Here is a 16,731-nt window from a genome sequence, read left to right as displayed (position 1 = left end):
GCTATGCTCCAGTAAAACTTTATTTATAAAGACAAGCCAAAGAGAGAATCTGACTGTCAAGCCATGCTCTGGACTGTGTCACCATATGCCTTTAACAGCCTTGGTATTTCTATTTAAAAAACAGTAACTTATTTAAATCATGTGACTGTTACTATTGCCCTAGTCTACTGCCCATGGTACCAACTGAGATTCTTTAGTATCAAACGAAATTAAGCTCTGAAAGAAGTGGCAGAATGAAAAAGGAACCAGAGCACCTGGGTGGCTCAGTCATTAAGCATCCGACTCTAGGTTTCAGCTCAGGACATGATGTCACGGTATTTGGGATTGAGCCCCATGTCAGGCTACACACTGACAGCACAGAGCCTGCTTCAGATTCTCTCTCTCCTCTCTCTCTCCTCTCCTTCTCTCTCTCTCTCTCTGCCTCTCTCCAGCAGGCATGCACTCAAAATAAAATAAACTTTAAAAAAAAATTGAAAGAGGAACCAACACTCATGCCCTGGGATCTCCAAGCCTTTCTCCCTTTACTATCAAGGCTGACTGTTCTCAACTAGACCGTCATGAACTCCCTCATCTCTAATTCCTGTGTTGTATTCAAGACTGATAATCACTAAAATGGCACCTCTTTGCCCGAAAGATTTGCCTTGTGCTGCAAGACAAACATTTGAGCAGGTGGGGTCACTATAGCACCACAGGTCGGGGACCATACCTACAGCCCTGTCTCCAGCCTAGAGCAGATCCCTTCCCCGCAGATCACACTATTCCAGATTGGCCTCACCCTCTTCTAGCTGAAGCTCATAGAAAAGCCTCCAAATTCAGTGTGGTCTTACCCACAAATTTGCCTAATTCCTGCCCCATCCTCCTTTCTGCTTCCTTTACCTGACTTGAACTTACTCATCTAGGCCAAGCTCAGATGTCCTCTCTGCTCTAGCAAGTGTTCCTTCAGTGCCAAGCTTGCTCTCAGTGTGTCTCCTCCTAGCTCCCTGGAACCCTACACTTGCTTTTATGGCCAAGCTCATTATACTTTATTGCCCCTCTAAGCCTATGAATAATTACTTGAAAACAAGGCTCCTTATTCATCTCTGTACCCTACACAAACTGTTTCTCTCACCTCCCCACACCCTCTCCAAGAACTCCCAGACTCACCAAAAAAAAAGCTATGGTTTTTCAATCATTCTACTAAAATGGCCACAACTAGACATTAGGGGGAAAAGTGAACTACAATTTGATGACCATAATTCCTTCCAAAATAATGCCATGAACCATATCAAACCAGTCTTCAATATAATTTACATATTGAGCCAAACAGTTAAACAATTCAAGGATACAATAGAAAAAAGCAAAACAATGCTTTTCCAATGCACATTCGTTGTGATGATTTCAAACACTGCTGACAGTTGTGGGTTATTGGTACATTCATTCTTTGTCACTCTCTTTAATGCACTCTTTCTCTTGTTACTCTCCATCTACCTCAAGGGGGCAAAAACAAGTTGTTTTTCATTTGTCTGAATTATGGTGTCATAAACATGATTGGTTTTGTTTACCAGTAGCAGTCTATAACATCTCTCTCATCTTTCTGTATGCTCCAAAAGCTTTGAAAATATCAACTCAACTTTGGAGCTACTAAATGTTCCCTCAGAGCCTACACAAATTCCATAAAATACTATGCCTTGTAGGTCCTACCAAAATGACAGATTCCTGACTTCAGAACATGGAAATGATAAGGATGCTTTAAAATGTCATGTTTATAAACCAGTGGATTTTGTTCATTGGATTTTAATAACTAAAGTTACTCAAATCTGAAGTCTAAAGTCAATGTTCCTTGAAGCAATGCCAATGTGTAACTGGTTTTCAAATACAAGCAGCACATTGCTAAGCACAGGAAACCAAAGTCCATCAGCTTCTTCTGTGCCATAAACAATTACGTTATTTCACAATCAAATATGGAAAGCTAATTCAGGGCATTTTTATGTTAATTGTTCTGAAAACTGCCCCAGATATACTGCTTCTAACTCTTAATTATATATGCAAAAAGGAACAAAGAGGCCAATGATCCCACAGGGTGGTTAGAAAAAAATAATTTACAGGGCACCTCGGTGGCCAGTCGGTTGAGCATCTGACTTTGGCTCAGGTCATGATCTCTCAGTTGACAAGTGTGAGCCCCACATCGGGCTCTGTGCTGACAGCTCAGAGCCTGGAGCCTGCTTCAGATTCTGTGTCTCCCTCTCTCTCTGCCTCTCCCCTGCTCATGCTCTGTGTCTCTCTGTCTCAAAAATAAATAGACATGTTTTTAAAATTTTAATAATAATAATTCACACAAAATTTCATTTCATTTTAGGTCACTCAGACATGCAACCTCTCAGTCCAGAATCCAGATGATTCCTCAGCTCAATCTTCCTCTCGGAAGCCTGAAAACTTGCCATCATACCACATGGAAGAAACCAGAGAAGGCACAAAATAAACCATCAGCTCAGGGAATTTGTGGTTGACAACAACCTAGTTTTACACATTTCTACAACTAAGAGATTAACTCTACATAATTGTTTCCTTAAAACTGGTAGGAGAGGTAATAAGAGCACCTGGCAGCCCCTCTACTAGCCTAGGAACTTTGGAAATATCTCCCTAGGTCTCAAATATAAAATGTCAACAGTATTTACTCTGCCTTACTCATTCCAATGGAAATCCCACAGAAGCGACTTTCATAAGACAAAGTGCCATGGGGGCGCCTGGGTTACTCAGTCAGTTGAGCGTCTGACTTTGGCTCAGGTCATGATATCACAGTTCGTGAGTTCGAGCCCCACATCGGGCTCTGTGCTGACAGCGTAAAGCCTGGAGCCTGCTTCAGATTCTACGTCTCCCTCTCTCTCTGCTTCTCCCCTGCTTATGCTCTGTCTCTCTCTCCTTCAAAAATAAATAAAAACAGGGGCGCCTGGGTGGCGCAGTCGGTTAAGCGTCCAACTTCAGCCAGGTCACGATCTCGCGGTCCGTGAGTTCGAGCCCCGCGTCAGGCTCTGGGCTGATGGCTCAGAGCCTGGAGCCTGTTTCCGATTCTGTGTCTCCCTCTTTCTCTGCCCCTCCCCCGTTCATGCTCTGTCTCTCGCTGTCCCAAAAATAAATAAACGTTGAAAAAAAAAATTAAAAAAAATAAATAAATAAATAAATAAATAAATAAAAACATTAAAAAAATTTAAAAAACAAAAGACAAGGTGCCATGTTCTGTAAGGAAGCCTGTTAATGGTGCTCATTTTCCCAGATATAAGTAATCATAACATGTTAAGCTTAAAAATATATCTGTTATCACTGAAGAATAAATCATTAAGAATAAACTAGAATTGAAATTAAAAAAATATATAGCAATAATCTAATACAAATTACAATGTGGCAATCTAAACATGGCAGGAACTAGAATTCACTGAATGATCTTCTAAAATGCAATATTAGAAAATGTTTCTAAAGTCAAAAACTGTTAAAACTTCCTTGGTGGTTTGGGGAAACGCACACTAAGGTGCAATCACGTGCATACATATATACACACTCACATAAAATGAAAAGCCAAAGGAAATCATAAAGAGGTTGTTTCCGTTTGGTAAGCTTATAGGTAATTTTTATTTTTGTCTTCATATTTGCCTATATTTTTTCATTTTTCCACATAAGGATATGCTACCTTAATAAACAAATTCTCAACAAAAAATTTACTTGTATTAATGAAAACCCAGAAGGGCAATGGGGAATGTTTTCTCTTTTTTTTAACTTTATTTTAGTATTTCAAACATACACATATTTAAAATGCCATGTATTATCATCTAGTGCCATCAATTACCAATATTTTTTCAATCTTCTTTCAACTATATCCAAACCATTTTATTTTCTAAAGTATTTTAAAAACAAATCCCAGACCCCATGTCATTTAACCTGCATGTTTAAATGTGTATCTTTAATTAATAAAAAAATATAGTCACTATGCCATCATTATATTTAATAGGACAACAATAATTCCACAGTATCATCTAATGTCTAGTCCACATTCAGAAATGAGAATGTTCCTTTCAATTTAGAGATCCATCTAGAAAATTTTAAATTGTGCCACTATTTCATATCTAGAATGTATAAAGAACTATAAAGCAGTAAGAAAAGCATGACACAAAATAAAAATATTCAAGAGTAGGAAGATGGCGGCGTAGAAGGACACTGGGCTCACCGCGCGTCCTGCTGATCACTTAGATTCCACCTACACCTGCCTAAATAACCCAGAAAACCGCCAGAGGATTAGCAGAACGGAGTCACCAGACCCAAGCGCAGACGAGAGGCCCACGGAAGAGGGTAGGAAGGGCGGCGAGGCGGTGCGCGCTCCACGGACTGGCGGGAGGGAGCCGGGGCGAAGGGGCGGCTCGCCGGCCAAGCAGAGCCCCCGAGTCCGGCTTGCAAAAGCGGAGGGACCTGACGGACTGTGTTCCGAGAGCAAGCGCGACTTAGCGTCTGGGAGGTCATAAGTTAACAGCTCTGCTCCGAAAGCGGGAAGGCTGGAGGACAAAGGGAGGGAGAGCTGCGGAGCCCCCGGACGACAGAGCTCAGTTTGGTGGGGAACAAAGGCGCTCGCCAGCGCCATCTCCCCCGCCCATCCCCAGCCAAAATCCCAAAGGGAACTGGTTCCTGCCAGGGAACTTGCTTGCTTCGTGCAAACACCCAACGCTGTGCTTCTGCGGAGCCACCCCTCCGGCAGCGGGTCTGACTCCCTCCGGCTGCCACAGGGCCCCTCCTGAAGTGGATCACCTAAGGAGAAGCGAGCTAAGCCTGCCCCCCCTGCCGCCATGCACCTTGCCTACCCACCCCAGCTAATATGCCAGATCCCCAGCATCACAAGCCTGGCATCGTGCAAGTAGCCCAGACGGGCCACGCCACCCCACAGTGAATCCCACCCCTAGGAGAGGGGAAGAGAAGGCACACACCAGTCTGACTGTGGCCCCAGCGGTGGGCTGGGGCAGACATCAGGACTGACTGCGGCCCCGCCCACCAACTCCAGTTATACACCACAGCACAGGGGAAGTGCCCTGCAGGTCCTCACCACACCAGGGACTATCCAAAATGACCAAGCGGAAGAATTCCCCTCAGAAGAATCTCCAGGAAATACCAACAGCTAATGAGCTGATCAAAAAGAATTTAAATAATATAACAGAAAGTGAATTTAGAATAATAGTCATAAAATTAATCACTGGGCTTGAAAACAGTATACAGGACAGCAGAGAATCTCTTGCTACAGAGATCAAGGGACTAAGGAACAGTCACGAGGAGCTGAAAAACGCTTTAAATGAAATGCAAAACAAAATGGAAACCACCACGGCTCGGATGGAAGAGGCAGAGGAGAGAATAGGTGAACTAGAAGATAAAGTTATGGAAAAAGAGGAAGCTGAGAAAAAGAGAGATAAAAAAATCCAGGAGTATGAGGGGAAAATTAGAGAACTAAGTGATACACTGAAAAGAAATAATATACGCATAATTGGTATCCCAGAGGAGGAAGAGAGAGGGAAAGGTGCTGAAGGGGTACTTGAAGAAATAATAGCTGAGAACTTCCCTGAACTGGGGAAGGAAAAAGGCATTGAAATCCAAGAGGCACAGAGAACTCCCTTCAGACGTAACTTGAATCGATCTTCTGCACAACATATCATAGTGAAACTGGCAAAATACAAGGATAAAGAGAAAATTTTGAAAGCAGCAAGGGGTAAACGTGCCCTCACATATAAAGGGAGACCTATAAGACTCGTGACTGATCTCTCTTTTGAAACTTGGCAGGCCAGAAAGAATTGGCACGAGATTTTCAGTGTGCTAGACAGAAAAAATATGCAGCCGAGAATCCTTTATCCAGCAAGTCTGTCATTTAGAATAGAAGGAGAGATAAAGGTCTTCCCAAACAAACAAAAACTGAAGGAATTTGTCACCACTAAACCAGCCCTACAAGAGATCCTAAGGGGGACCCTGTGAGACAAAGTACCAGAGACATCACTACAAGCATAAAACATGCAGACATCACAATGACTAGAAACCCGTATCTTTCTATAATAACACTGAATGTAAATGGATTAAATGTGCCAACCAAAAGACATAGGGTATCAGAATGGATTAAAAAAACAAGACCCATCTATTTGCTGTCTACAAGAGACTCATTTTAGACCTGAGGACACCTTTAGATTCAGAGTGAGGGGATGGAGAACTATTTATCATGCTACTGGAAGCCAAAAGAAAGCTGGAGTAGCCATACTTATATCAAACAAACTAGACTTTAAATTAAAGGCTGTAACAAGAGATGAAGAAGGACATTATATAATAGTTACAGGGTCTATCCATCAGGAAGAGCTAACAATTATAAATGTCTATGCGTCGAATACCGGAGCCCCCAAATATATAAAACAATTACTCATAAACAAAAGCAACCTTATTGATAAGAATGTGGTAATTGCAGGGGACTTTAACACCCCACTTACAGAAATGGATAGATCATCTAGACACAGGATCAATAAAGAAACAAGGGCCCTGAATGAGACATTGGATCAGATGGACTTGACAGATATATTTAGAACTCTGCATCCCAAAGCAACAGAATATACTTTCTTCTCGAGTGCACATGGAACATTCTCCAAAATAGATCATATACTGGGTCACAAAACAGCCCTTCATAAGTTTACAAGAATTGAAATTATACCATGCATACTTTCAGACCACAATGCTATGAAGCTTGAAATCAACCACAGGAAAAAGTCTGGAAAACCTCCAAAAGCATGGAGGTTAAAGAACACTCTACTAAAGAATGAGTGGGTCAACCAGGCAATTAGAGAAGAAATCAAAAAATATATGGAAACAAACGAAAATGAAAATACAACAATCCAAACGCTTTGGGACGCAGCGAAGGCAGTCCTGAGAGGAAAATACATTGCAATCCAGGCCTATCTCAAGAAACAAGAAAAATCCCAAATACAAAATCTAACAGCACACCTAAAGGAAATAGAAGCAGAACAGCAAAGGCAGCCTAAACCCAGCAGAAGAAGAGAAATAATAAAGATCAGAGCAGAAATAAACAATATAGAATCTAAAAAAACTGTAGAGCAGATCAACGAAACCAAGAGTTGGTTTTTTGAAAAAATAAACAAAATTGACAAACCTCTAGCCAGGCTTCTCAAAAAGAAAAGGGAGATGACCCAAAGAGATAAAATCATGAATGAAAATGGAATTATTACAACCAATCCCTCAGAGATACAAACAATTATCAGGGAATACTATGAAAAATTATATGCCAACAAATTGGACAACCTGGAAGAAATGGACAAATTTCTGAACACCCACACTCTTCCAAAACTCAATCAGGAGGAAATAGAAAGCTTGAACAGACCCATAACCAGCGAAGAAATTGAATCGGTTATCAAAAATCTCCCAACAAATAAGAGTCCAGGACCAGATGGCTTCCCAGGGGAGTTCGACCAGACGTTTAAAGCAGAGATAATACCTATCCTTCTCAAGCTATTCCAAGAAATAGAAAGGGAAGGAAAACTTCCAGACTCATTCTATGAAGCCAGTATTCCTTTGATTCCTAAACCAGACAGAGACCCAGTAAAAAAAGAGAACTACAGGCCAATATGCCTGATGAATATGGATGCAAAAATTCTCAGTAAGATACTAGCAAATCGAATTCAACAGCATATAAAAAGAATTATTCACCATGATCAAGTGGGATTCATTCCTGGGATGCAGGCCTGGTTCAACATTCGAAAATCAATCAACGTGATACATTACATTAACAAAAAAAAAGAGAAGAACCATATGATCCTGTCAATCGATGCAGAAAAGGCCTTTGACAAAATCCAGCACCCTTTCTTAATAAAAACCCTTGAGAAAGTCGGGATAGAAGGAACATACTTAAAGATCATAAAAGCCATTTATGAAAAGCCCACAGCTAACATCATCCTCAATGTGGAAAAACTGAGAGCTTTTTCCCTGAGATCAGGAACACGACAGGGATGCCCACTCTCACCGCTGTTGTTTAACATAGTGCTGGAAGTTCTAGCATCAGCAATCAGACAACAAAAGGAAATCAAAGGCATCAAAATTGGCAAAGATGAAGTCAAGCTTTCGCTTTTTGCAGATGACATGATATTATACATAGAAAATCCGATAGACTCCACCAAAAGTCTGCTAGAACTGATACATGAATTCAGCAAAGTTGCAGGATACAAAATCAATGTACAGAAATCAGTTGCATTCTTATACACTAACAACGAAGCAACAGAAAGACAAATAAAGAAACTGATCCCATTCACAATTGCACCAAGAAGCATAAAATACCTAGGAATAAATCTAACCAAAGATGTAAAGGATCTGTATGCTGAAAACTACAGAAAACTTATGAAGGTAATTGAAGAAGATTTAAAGAAATGGAAAGACATTCCCTGCTCATGGATTGGAAAAATAAATATTGTCAAAATGTCAATACTACCCAAAGCTATCTACACATTCAATGCAATCCCAATCAAAATTGCACCAGCATTCTTCTCAAAACTAGAACAAGCAATCCTAAAATTCATATGGAACCACAAAAGGCCCCGAATAGCCAAAGGAATTTTGAAGAAGAAGACCAAAGCAGGAGGCATCACAATCCCAGACTTCAGCCTCTACTACAAAGCTGTAATCATCAAGACAGCATGGTATTGGCACAAAAACAGACACACAGACCAATGGAATAGAATAGAAACCCCAGAACTAGACCCACAAACGTATGGCCAACTCATCTTTGACAAAGCAGGAAAGAACATCCAATGGAAAAAAGACAGCCTCTTTAACAAATGGTGCTGGGAGAACTGGACAGCAACATGCAGAAGGTTGAAACTAGACCACTTTCTCACACCATTTACAAAAATAAACTCAAAATGGATAAAGGACCTAAATGTGAGACAGGAAACCATCAAAACCTTAGAGGAGAAAGCAGGAAAAGACCTCTCTGACCTCAGCCGTAGCAATCTCTTACTCGACACATCCCCAAAGGCAAGGGAATTAAAAGCAAAAGTGAATTACTGGGACCTTATGAAGATAAAAAGCTTCTGCACAGCAAAGGAAACAACCAACAAAACTAAAAGGCAACCAACGGAATGGGAAAAGATGTTTGCAAATGACATATCGGACAAAGGGCTAGTATCTAAAATCTATAAAGAGCTCACCAAACTCCACACCCGAAAAACAAATAACCCAGTGAAGAAATGGGCAGAAAACATGAATAGACACTTCTCTAAAGAAGACATCCAGATGGCCAACAGGCACATGAAAAGATGTTCAGCGTCGCTCCTTATCAGGGAAATACAAATCAAAACCACACTCAGGTATCACCTCACGCCAGTCAGAATGGCCAAAATGAACAAATCAGGAGACTATAGATGCTGGAGAGGATGTGGAGAAACGGGAACCCTCTTGCACTGTTGGTGGGAATGCAAATTGGTGCAGCCGCTCTGGAAAGCAGTGTGGAGGTTCCTCAGAAAATTAAAAATAGACCTACCCTATGACCCAGCAATAGCACTGCTAGGAATTTATCCAAGGGATACAGGAGTACTGATGCATAGGGGCACTTGTACCCCAATGTTCATAGCAGCACTGTCAACAATAGCCAAATTATGGAAAGAGCCTAAATGTCCATCAACTGATGAGTGGATAAAGAAATTGTGGTTTATATACACAATGGAATACTATGTGGCAATGAGAAAAAATGAAATATGGCCTTTTGTAGCAACGTGGATGGAACTGGAGAGTGTTATGCTAAGTGAAATAAGCCATACAGAGAAAGACAGATACCATATGGTTTCACTCTTATGTGGATTCTGAGAAACTTAACAGGAACCCATGGGGGAGGGGAAGGAAAAAAAAAAAAAAGAGGTTAGAGTGGGAGAGAGCCAAAGCATAAGAGACTGTTAAAAACTGAGAACAAACTGAGGGTTTATGGGGGGTGGGAGGGAGGGTAGGGTGGGTGATGGGTATTGAGGAGGGCACCTTTTGGGATGAGCACTGGGTGTTGTATGGAAACCAATTTGTCAATAAATTTCATATATATAAAAAAAAAAATATTCAAGAGTCTTAAAAAGGTACCTCAATAAAAGGGAAAATCCAAACAGTCAATGAACATAAGGGGAAAAAATCACAATGCAACTTAAAACCACAACTACAACACACACCCAACAGAATGGCTAAATTTAAAAGACCAACAATACCTAATATTAGATAGGATGTGAACAATGGGGAATCTGAAAACACTGCTATAAGAAGGTGCAAACTGGAAAAGAGTTTTCTTCTGAAGCTAACTATGTACATACACTATAACCACTACTAGGCATACACCCAATATAAACACACCATTCCATGCTCAGGGAAACATGTGCAGAACATCCATGAAAGTTTTGTTCATAAAAGCAAAAACTAAAACAACCAACATGACCCTTGGTGGCACAACAATAAATACACTGAGGCATATTCATACAATAGAATATTATAGAGCAAAGAAAATGAATGTAGAAAAAATTTAGAAATGTTTATAAGGTATGAAAGAAGCCAGACAAAAAGAATATACACTGAATGATTCTGGTTATATAAAATTCAGAAACAATATAATGAACTATATTCTTAAAGAAAAGAAAGAAGTGACTGCCATAAAGTCAGAATAGTGATCATCTTTGGATAAAACATACGATGAGTGAAGGGGATGTGTAGGGGAACTCTAGTATGCTAGTAAATATATTCCTTGATGTCAGTGATGATACACAGATGTTCACCTTGCAATAATTTATGAAGCTTTAAGTTTCTGTTTTGTGCACTTTCTACCTTATTTTATGTTTCAAAATACAAAAAGTTTAAAAATATTATAGTAACTGATTCGGGCAAAGATTATCAATGCATGTAAATTCACTGGGTGAAAGGCTGCTGGGATACAGGACAGTTATCTAGCCTCTAAGTATCACTCTATAAATCACTGATTAATTATAAAGAGAAATTCTTGACTGGATCATTTAGATTGGAGGAAACCCAGTTTACAAATATTATTGGCAAAATTAGGATCTCATGAATGTGATCTGTATATTAGATGATATTAAAACACATGCTGAAATAATTAAAGTTGAACTATCAAAATGTCTGCAACTTACTTTCAAATGTTATAGCAGAGAGACAAAGAAAGAGACAAAGGGAGACAATGGCAGAGCAACAGAGAAACAAAGGAAATGAGGCAAATATTAACAACTGGTGAATCTAAATGAAGAGTATCCAAGTGTTCATCGCACTACTCCAACCTTTCAGTAGTTAAGACATTTCTCAAAATAAAAAGAAAACAAAAAACAAAACAAAACAAAAAAACAGCATTTACATGTATTACCAGGAGGCAAAAAGGACTGGTTTATTTCAAGCATGTTATGGCCACATAAATAATACTGGAAAGACTATAATAATATGTACTTTTTAAAAAAGAGAAAAATTCTCACAATTTGTGGGAAAAAAAGGAGAATAAACCTATTCAAATATAACTTTTTTAAATGACGAGGGGAAAACTACTAGAAGAATACATATTAAAATACTGTTTTAGCCTTAAGGTGGTATTATAAATGGATTATATTTCCTGTTTTCCAAATATTTTTAAAAGGTGTTTTGCTTAAAAAAATTTTAGTGTAATTTAAAGATCAGCCAGATAACCACATAATATATTACTGTTGAACAATTTCAGATATTTGTACCAGTAGATGGTTTCAATCTGACAAATACCAGCAGCAGAAATCCTGATGTGTCTTTATTTCTTCTTGTCCTATGAGGAATTATGGATCACACAAAGCATAACAAATGACTACTTCTCATGTATCTAAAATGGTAACAAAAATAGGAAATGTGTCCTTTACAAAATCCATTACACTATAAATATACCTCATCATATATGCTTCCATTAATGTCGGCGCCATAGATGGGTGCTACGAAAGTTAAGTTCTTCCAATACTTGCGCTCCAAATCTTCATAATCCAAGTATCTTGGAGTACAGTATCTGCAAAAGGTAAATTAAAAGAGCACAAACCATATGACAATTATAAGATTTTCTCCACCCATATGTCTCAAATCATTTTATTTTTTAATTTTTTTAATGTTTTATTTAAAAAGAGAACACGAGCAGTGGAGGGGAAGAGAGACAGGGAAACACAGAATCTGAAGCAGGCTCCAGGATCTGAGCTGTCAGCACAAAGCCCGATGCAGGGCTCAAACTCGTGAACCGCGAGATCATGACCTGAGCCGAAGTCGGACACTCAACAGACTAAGCCACCCAGGCACCCCTTCTTAAATCACTTTCTAAACAAAATCTTATCAAAATGAAAACACTGCAACAACTCATGTTGTCAAATCTAGTGAGTAAATATACCAATGTATTTATCATAGATCTCTGAATACTCTTAAGATTCCTAAATAACTCTTTATAATATCTTTATATTTTTGACTAGTAAGGAAAATATTCTCATGAAAGTACCAAATATATAAGGAGAACAGTTAAAAACTCATTAATTTATCTTTCAAAATATTTTCTAAAATATTTAACCAATTATACTATACTAAATTTTACAGGATTAGTTAAATAAAAGGGCTTAAATAAAATACAGAATACAAAATAAGGTAGATCTTCCTATGCATTGACATTAATATTTCTCCACAGTGAATTAATTAATAAGCAGGTTACAGAATACTATGATAATATTTATGTAAAAAATATGTATAACTGTACTCAAATGGTCAAAAAGAAAATATATACCATATTATTAATATTAATGTTTATCTTTCACACTGGAATTACAGAAAGGCACTTGCTTCTCTGTCCTATTTGGATTGTGAACAAATAATCTTATATTAATATACACACACACAAACACACACACACACACACAAAATACCATTATTTCTACATTTAAAAAAAGAAATCGAATGAAGAAGGTAATGAAACAGTTTGTTTAACAGTAAAAAGAGTGTTTAGCAGCAGGAGCAATCCCAATAAAGCCTACTGAACATTTTAGAATGAATAACTGTAGAACAAGCAAAATCAATATACACTATACTGGGACCCCAAACTGGTTATCTAAGCAATAAGCAAGAATACCAAACAATTTAACAACTGTATTTGAAATACAGAATAATTTTCTGATTTACTCAAATCATTAGAATTTCAACAGGACAGCCAAAAATAAAAGGGATGGGCATGAAAGCATCATTAACTCCACTGTATTTCACCACTTCAGTTAGTAGGTTCCAGTAGTAACATGAATTCTAGGCACAAGCTAAGCAAGCTAACCAGAGTTCAGACTCAAGCAATAAAAAAGGTAACAGAGATACTGTTTATTTCGATTTACAGAGAAATTTGTTGGACTTTGGATACAGAAGTCCTAAATTACCTTTCACTATAAGATGACCTAAAGAATCTATCACACTATTTACTACTCAATCATGATCAATTTTTAACAACCTATAACTTTAAAAAGGAAACATATGGTTCAGTATTGGCTACTGAGGATGAATTCTAAGATCTATGAATATCTGAAACAAACAATCATTCTAAACTTGAAAAAAAGTGACCAATTCACTCAGTTGGCTACAGATTTCATCCCTAATGGACTGTCAAACAATCACAGCTGTCCCACAAATCCAGTGTCAATTTGCTCAAAAGTAATCCAACCATTCCTTTTCTCTAGAACCTTTTATTCACTATATTACAATTGTTAAGAGATGGGTGTCCAGAACAAGCCTGCCTAGAGCTTTGAATCCAGGCTTTGCCATATATAAGCCATGTAACCCTGGGCAGAGGACTGAATTTCTCCAGACCTCAGTTATTCCTCTATAAAACAGGATAATATCAATTGAATTACTTGAGCATGCTATCACATAATTATGTAAAGCACATAGCTCCACTCCTAGAAGAAAGTATAGATCAGTAATGTAAGTGATACAAGAGAGCATATTACTTACCTCCATAAAGTTTTATTATAGTAGTGCTATGTTGGAGGTTTCTAGATTTTCGTTGGATTAAGTTGTGATGTCAACCAAATGAGCATGTTATCCTGTCTACTGTTTAAACCAAGCACATTATACAAGGACATGTACTGAATGAAGGAAACCAGATGAACAGAAAAACCAGGAGGATGCCTCCTGCCTCCCATGAAAATTAACCCCACCCGAGGACCATCCTACAACCACAATGAACACCATTTGACACTAGTACAGCTGTAAGTGAACAAGCAAGAGCCTTGGATTGAGGCTTAGAAACCCATTTCATTGCCATTTGAAATAAATTTCCACATGGAATTGGCAGATGAAATATAAAAAGAGAATTCTCAAAAGTATTTTAACATTGTAGCAATTATAACAAAATTAATCCAATTAAAAAATAAACTTTAACGTGGAATAACCTTTCATGCAACTTATATTTCACAACTAAAAAAAGAGCCAATTATTTTTAAAAATCATTTTTAAACTTCAGAAAGTCAAGAAATGTACATTCTGTCATTAAGAAAATCACAACAATCTGTCCAGTAATTGACACCACCTCAAGTATATTTTGGCTTTCATGGCACTAATCATTCAATCAACATATACTGAAATAGTACCTACTATATCCCAGATACTGTACCAGGTATTGAGTATATAAAGTGGTACACAAAACAAACAACGTCACCTGAATGGCTATCTTCAGGAACAATCTACAAACAAGCCATCTGTGCAAAAATTGAACAGATATATAAACAAAGTAAGTGCCCAGTAAATTAAATTCCCTCTAAATAGAAAACTAATACCATGCTCAGGTAATCACATGGGCTACAGATGATGATCAAAGTTTCTCTATGACAAGAAAAAAAGGTCTTCCAGTCTCTGTTCTCATCAATATTTTGAATTACCATGTATTATTAACAATTATTGTCTCTGGGTGTTAAAATTCTGTGTTTCTAAAATGTTCGAATTTTCAAATAAGAATGTGTTACTTTTGTAACTGATGAAAACATTTCTGACCATCTTCAAAATCCATCTCAACAGCACTACAAAATGAAATCATTCCTATCCTGATTAACAACCACAGAAGTCTTATTTTCCTTTGAAACTCCATGGCACTTTGAGCTTTTCGTGTGGTGATTATAAATGATTACTAAAGGTATTAACAAACATTTCCTAGTAAGTATAGTCTGATTACTTTCAAGTACAAATTGTCTCCTGGGGTGCCTGGGTGGCTCAGTCGGCTGAGCGACCGACTTTGGCTCAGATCACGATCTCACAGTTCGTGGGTTCGAGCCCCGCATCAGGTTCTGTGCTGACCACTTGCTCAGAGCCTGGAGCCTGCTTCAGATTCTGTGTTTCCTTCTCCCTCTGCTCCTCCCTGCTCATGCTTTGTCTCACTCTGTTTCTCAAAAATAAATATATGTAAAAAAAAAAAAAAATTGTCTCCTAAAATATCAAAGTAGCCAAGCAAATGTTCCACTAAATGAACCTATTTTATTAACACTTTAAAAATGACTCTGGGGGCGCCTGGGTGGCGCAGTCGGTTAAGCGTCCAACTTCAGCCAGGTCATGATCTCGCGGTCCGTGAGTTCGAGCCCCGCGTCAGGCTCTGGGCTGATGGCTCAGAGCCTGGAGCCTGTTTCCGATTCTGTGTCTCCCTCTCTCTCTGCCCCTCCCCCGTTCATGCTCTGTCTCTCTCTGTCCCAAAAATAAATAAAAACGTTGAAAAAAAAATTAAAAAAAAAATGACTCTGGAAATGGGTGCTAGAAGATAAATAACAGAACACAGTAAACCATTCATACTTATAAAAACTTGGGTAAATTTTCTTCCACAATCTTGTTTCAATAGCATTGCACTAGTAAGTTGTTAAAAGAGTTTGAATACAAACTAGTCCAGTTAGTGATAAAAGTTTCACATTCTCAATTAATGAGATCTGAAACAATGAGGCTTTACTAATGCTTATCAAAAATTTAAAAGAAGCAGGGCACCTGGGTGGTTCAGTCGGTTGAGCGTCTGACTTCGGCTCGGGTCATGATCTCATAGTTTTTCAGTTTGAGCCCTGTGTCGGGCTCTGTGCTGACAGCTTGGAGCTTGGAGCCTGCTTCGGATTCTGTGTCTCCTCCTCTCTCTGCCCCTCCCCTGCTCATGCTCTGTCTCTCTGTCTCTCGATAATAAATAGACGTTAATTTTTTTTTTTAATTTAAAAGAAGGGACTCACATTAAATATAAAAATTTCAATTCCTTTGAAATAACTACAATGCTCCATAGAAACTTTATACACACAATTAAAGGGCGCCTGGGTGGCTCAGTCGGTTAAGCGTCTGACTTCGGCTCAGGTCATGATCTCAAGGTTCATGAGTTCGAGTCCCACATTGGGCTCTGTGCTGACAGCTCAGAGCCTGGAGCCTGCTTCAGATTTTGTGTCTCCCGCTCTCTCTGCCGCTCCCCCACTCACACTCTGTCTGTATCTCTCTCACAAATAAACATTAAAAAAAAAATTATACATAGAATTAAGATTCTTCAAGTACCATAAAGTGCTTACTATGTCAAATATAAATTTCTTTTAAAAAGATATAAACTAAATTCATCCAAAGAGCATAATTTCACACACACCTATCCAGAGAATTTAGACAATGTTTTTTGACTGGCTGATTAGTTGGTTGGTTTGGGGTTCTAATTCTTTTTTTCAAATTAATGTTTTGATCTAGGGT

At 38.5% G+C, this 16,731-nt stretch overlaps 1 protein-coding gene across 12 annotated transcripts in view; it reads right to left on the bottom strand.

The window, feature by feature from the left end:
- Positions 1–16,731, bottom strand: part of KDM4C (lysine demethylase 4C) — a 437,278-nt gene that overhangs the window by 370,616 nt on the left and 49,931 nt on the right. For 11 of the 12 annotated variants that reach the window (XM_030294155.1, XM_030294156.1, XM_030294149.1 and 8 more), the window contains one exon: positions 11,926–12,040. In XM_030294155.1, the coding sequence (XP_030150015.1) occupies positions 11,926–12,040 (115 nt within the window). Of the gene's footprint in view, positions 1–11,925; positions 12,041–16,731 lie in introns of those variants that run through there. The other variant, XM_030294150.1, reaches the window with a different exon arrangement.

This window comes from Lynx canadensis, chromosome D4, assembly GCF_007474595.2.
Source record: "Lynx canadensis isolate LIC74 chromosome D4, mLynCan4.pri.v2, whole genome shotgun sequence".
Lineage (NCBI taxonomy): Eukaryota > Metazoa > Chordata > Mammalia > Carnivora > Felidae > Lynx > Lynx canadensis.
The sequence above is the reverse complement of the archived record's forward strand: the minus strand, read 5'-3'. Positions and strand labels throughout refer to the sequence as shown.